Source organism: Micromys minutus (genome assembly GCF_963924665.1).
Source record: "Micromys minutus genome assembly, chromosome: 1".
Taxonomy (NCBI): Eukaryota; Metazoa; Chordata; class Mammalia; order Rodentia; family Muridae; genus Micromys; species Micromys minutus.
The window spans coordinates 3682062-3686590 of NC_137969.1; the positions used below are offsets into that span (position 1 = coordinate 3682062).

The 4529-nt window shown below is 38.2% G+C and overlaps 1 protein-coding gene across 1 annotated transcript; it reads right to left on the reverse strand.

Moving 5' to 3' along the window:
• Nucleotides 1–2248: 2248 nt before the first annotated feature.
• LOC308437503 (C1GALT1-specific chaperone 1-like) lies at nt 2249–3205 on the reverse strand (the record flags this gene model as incomplete). Its single annotated transcript, XM_080938581.1, has 1 exon — nt 2249–3205. The coding sequence occupies one exon, from the start codon at nt 3203–3205 to the stop codon at nt 2249–2251; it is 957 nt and encodes a 318-aa protein (XP_080794707.1).
• Nucleotides 3206–4529: the final 1324 nt, after the last annotated feature.

A 4529-nucleotide genomic window follows, 5' to 3' on the forward strand; every position in this document is an offset into this window, starting at 1 on the left:
AAATAAAACTTATAAAAAGATCAATGATTACTGGATATCCAAAAGATATCACAGAAGGTATCTGTAAAGTCATGTTAGAATCTGAGGACAAAATTAAGTAATTGGATGACAACTATGTATTTCAGTTACATAGAAAGTTTTATAAGTAACTGTTATTACGATTCATTTGAAAATAGTTCAGTAATCCAGCTCCATTGATGTTTGTGATTTCACTGCCAATTAAAGTGTAGTGATGATACTTCATGTTAGACTTCCCCTTATATGCCCTTTAAAAAAAAAACATTTTATTGATTCTTTGTGAGTTTCACATCACACTCCCCAACTCCACTCACCAATGTTCCTTCATAGCTTCCCTCAGCCTTTGTAAACTACTCAACTTCACAAAGGAAAATAAGATAGAATAAAAGAGAAAATAAAATAGTCTTGTGTGGAAGCTGTAGCTTATCAGAGTATACCACACAGTGTATGCTTCTGTTGTCACATCTCTACTTACAAATGTTCATTTCAGTGACTCCTTGGTCCATTGGATGCCTCTGCTTCTGCTCTGCTGTTTATATACGATCATCCCTAATAGTCCTTCCATATGCTCTGCTGCCCTGTGTCATATAGATCCTGCAGTTTAGGATCTGTGGGACTGGCCCTTTAAGGGGAACCAGCCTATCACTGATGGGGTAGATGTTTAGGAGGGGGAACTCAAACCTCTGAATCTGGACCTGGGACAGAGCTGAGGTGATCAACCTACCAGATCTCCTGTGCCCACACAACCAAAGCAAGGTCTCCAGCACTACCCACACTAGCTCAATAAATACTGTGGCTAGCAGCTCTCATATCCTCTTGTCTGGCTCAACCACACAGCAGAAATGAGGGCCAGCTCTACTTCCCTGTCAGGGCCTTCTCTCTGAATGCTCCAGAGAGTGAAGGGCCAGGCCTTTCACTCTCATGACACCAGGATCACTCTCCCACCTACCAGAACTGTCAAGGAACAAGGTGGGGAGAGCATTTCTTCCTTGCCTGTACCACTGCATGAAACACAGTGGCAGGAACACCTTCCCACTCCCATTCCCCTAGTGCCAGCTAACCCACTCATCCTCCTTGACTGTCATCTCTACTGTGCTGAGTAAGAGAACAGAAGATCCAGCTTAGCAGAACACCTCAGGTAGCAGTTCAGATCAAGGACTTCTGCATGGGCTATGATGGTAACACTAGGCTGGGACATTGATACAGACCCCCATGTGCAGCAAGACCTCAGGCCAAACATGGCTGTTGGTGACAGCTTGGGCCAGAACCTCACTGCATCTTTCTCATATCTGTTCCTCACCGCCTTCAAATCTGTAGTTCCACCTTTTTCTAAGATGAACCTCATCTTTTCCATCTTTCTACCACGTGCCCTGTCTTTCCCCTCTCTCCACCACACATTACACTTTAAGTACATTTGGGGCAGAATTATTAATGGGAAATTTTTAATTATTAAAGTAATGTTTACTGTTTCATCCAATGGATTTAAAAGAAAGCCTTAGAAATTACAAAGTTTTCCTATGTAGCTTAATGACTTTTGGAAAACTAACTTAAATGTCATTGCATTTCTAGCTTTACTTTTCCTCAACACTTTCTGTGGCCATTTGCACATAATTGACAGAATGAGTGTTTTGAGTGTTTGTTTGAAACAGTCCATATCTACTGTCTAAATCCATGTTTAAGTAAGGCACAGAGATACATTGTTGCTTTTTAAAAAGCACAAATTAAAGATAGGTTGTGTCATTTGATAGGCAAAATGTTGTTCAGTGGTGACTATATGCCTATGAGTGAAATTTGGGTTGTTTTCGATTTGTTTTACTTGTTTCTTACAAAATATATTTGCATTAGATGAAATTATATATAATAGATATGTATATATTATATATATTAGAAACCCAAGATGGTTATAGCATGCTTACAGTGAACAAGCAAAAGCATACTGCAGATTTTAATGTTTATAATCCATTTTATATAAAACAAATACACTCATACATCCTTTATTTTCACTGCTGTAATTATTAAAGCATGAGATAAAAACATTACTTTCTTTAACACATGAACATTTTATGACCATTTTAAGGAAAAATAGCATAAAATTTAAGAATATAAAGTAAATTTTAATGTAGGGTAACATCATATGACTGGGCCAGAAGAGGAACATGAGACTGAGTTCCTTATGCAAGTACTGTAACCAACATGTCATCCGTGGTTATTAAATACAGAATCTTCCTCTTCAATTGTTGTCAGAACCATTTGGTGGTAAAAAATACAATGCATCACTGAAACCATGTCCAAATGGCCTAAGGTGGTACACCCCGTACATCATCACGTGCATCTGACCAGGAGTCAGTCCACTGAAAGAAATGGCCAAATCAGAACAGCATCCTTCAACTATCTTATCTGGGTAGTCAGCCATTGCCTCTTTAATAAGCATTCCAATAGTTTTTGTATTAAACAGATTTTTCCCCTCTGCATCTTCGGCATTTTCTGCAAACACTCCCTCCTCTTTCAGGAAGATCGCAAGCAGATGCTCTTCAGAAAACTTACTTATCAGATTTCCCTCAGAGGGACAGCTTTTCGTGATAGTGAAACAGTTGTTGAGTCTTTCAACTGATTCTATACTTAAGACAATCCCTCCTTCCACAACCACATAGTCAAGAGTTCCATGGTGTTCAGCCTGTCCTAGATAGAATGGTTGGGATGGATTCTTTCTTAACAAAAAATACTTTAAGTTTTCAATAACAGCAAATGTAGTGGGATGCGTGAGAAAGAACCAGCTATATTGGCCTTTGTATTTCTCAAAGGCATACACGTAAGCTTTTATCATCATCAGCGACGGGATACTGTCATTCACAGCAACTGACTCAAATCCTTTCACACGCTCAGAACTGAAGAACTCGGCTTTGTCACAGTGTTTGATCCAAGTCTCCTTAACTGCAGTCCACACACTCGAATCACTGGTTGATGCATGAATGATGCAGTATACCCGCAAGCTGTTACTGAGTTTCAGCCGTTCAGCCTCTGACATTCTCAAGGCATCTTCGTTAGGACCTTGCAGGTGGTGATGCTCATGGCGCTGTATCCCGTTTCTGTGACGTATCCTAATGTACCCTAGCACTGTGGTCAAGGCGAAGATGATACTTCCGAGCAGCAGACCCTTACAGAATGACCTGGTTGCTTCTGAAAGCATGTTTCTAAGTGTAAAATGTCTCACTGGGAGGAAGTGCAGCCACCTATGGCTTCCTGCACGGGTCCAAACTATTTCCTTATCTCCTGAAATGGCAGAAACAGATGCAGGTGGTGCTCTCCTGTTGAGCCGCCTTAAAGAAGATTGCTATATAGGAAGCTGGAATCTTGAAAGTACGGAGAGCCTGATAGGGCAAAAGAGTTTTGCTCCCCGTCCCATGCGGGGACCCTTTCTGATTTGACCAAAAGGGCTGTTAAAAACTACCAGGACACCTGATGTCTTTGGTCCTTGAAAATAATCTTAGATTCAAACATTTACATAACTTTAGGGAACTATGAACTTTAATAAAACTATGAAAGTTGATTCTCACCCACTGGGTAACAAGTTCAATTATTTGGCTAAAACGACTAACAAACTGACAGTTTAGCGGCCTTAATAAAATCATCAGCCATGTCTTCAGCATCACTGACAGAAGTAACACCAGTTGTGTTTTGTTTTGTTTCCAAATGGTTATTCAAGGATTGATAATAATAATAATAATAATAATAATAATAATAATAATAATAATAATAAGAAGAAGAAGAAGAAGAAGAAGAAGAAGAAGAAGAAGAAGAAGAAACCAGAAGATTGTCAACCGATTTTCTGCAAATTCGGTTACATTTCTATATTCAACTAAATGTTGAAAGGTGTGTATGTGTGTGAGTGTGTGTGCATGTGTGCACATACACATATGAACATAATAGTGTGCATACTTAATAATGTGTACACTCAAAAGTGAGGCTTTGCTTTTCTTTCTTCCCTTTTTAACATTAAGCCTGTCAATTCCCTTTGCATTTGTAGAGACTTGTTACGTCTGCAGTTGAAATAACTCACTGGGCTCAGAAATTTTACAGGTGACTAGATGTGAATTTTTTAACTGATATGATTTTTTTCTCACCATTTGAGTCTGGGATTTTGGGTTTTTGTTGTTGGTGATGGTGTTTTGTTGTTGTTGTTATTTTTATGAAAGTTTGCCTGTTTTTTCATGGTTATATGAACCTTTTTGTACCCATTTCAATGATATATTGATTCCATATTAGCATATTGAACACAGTGTATATTAACCTAGGCTTCTCTGTAACTATGAATGGTTATGTTTATATGTCTTCTATTATAAACAGCAAATATTTGCTTTTGTCTTTAGGAAAATTTGGTGGTTAGTAAAGTATTCTTTATAGTTGCTATGAAAATTTGTTTTATATTATTATTAATTAATATCTCATTGTTCACTTACTTTCAATTTAATGACATCTTAGCCTTATGAAATACTTCCTCAAAAGAGTTTCCT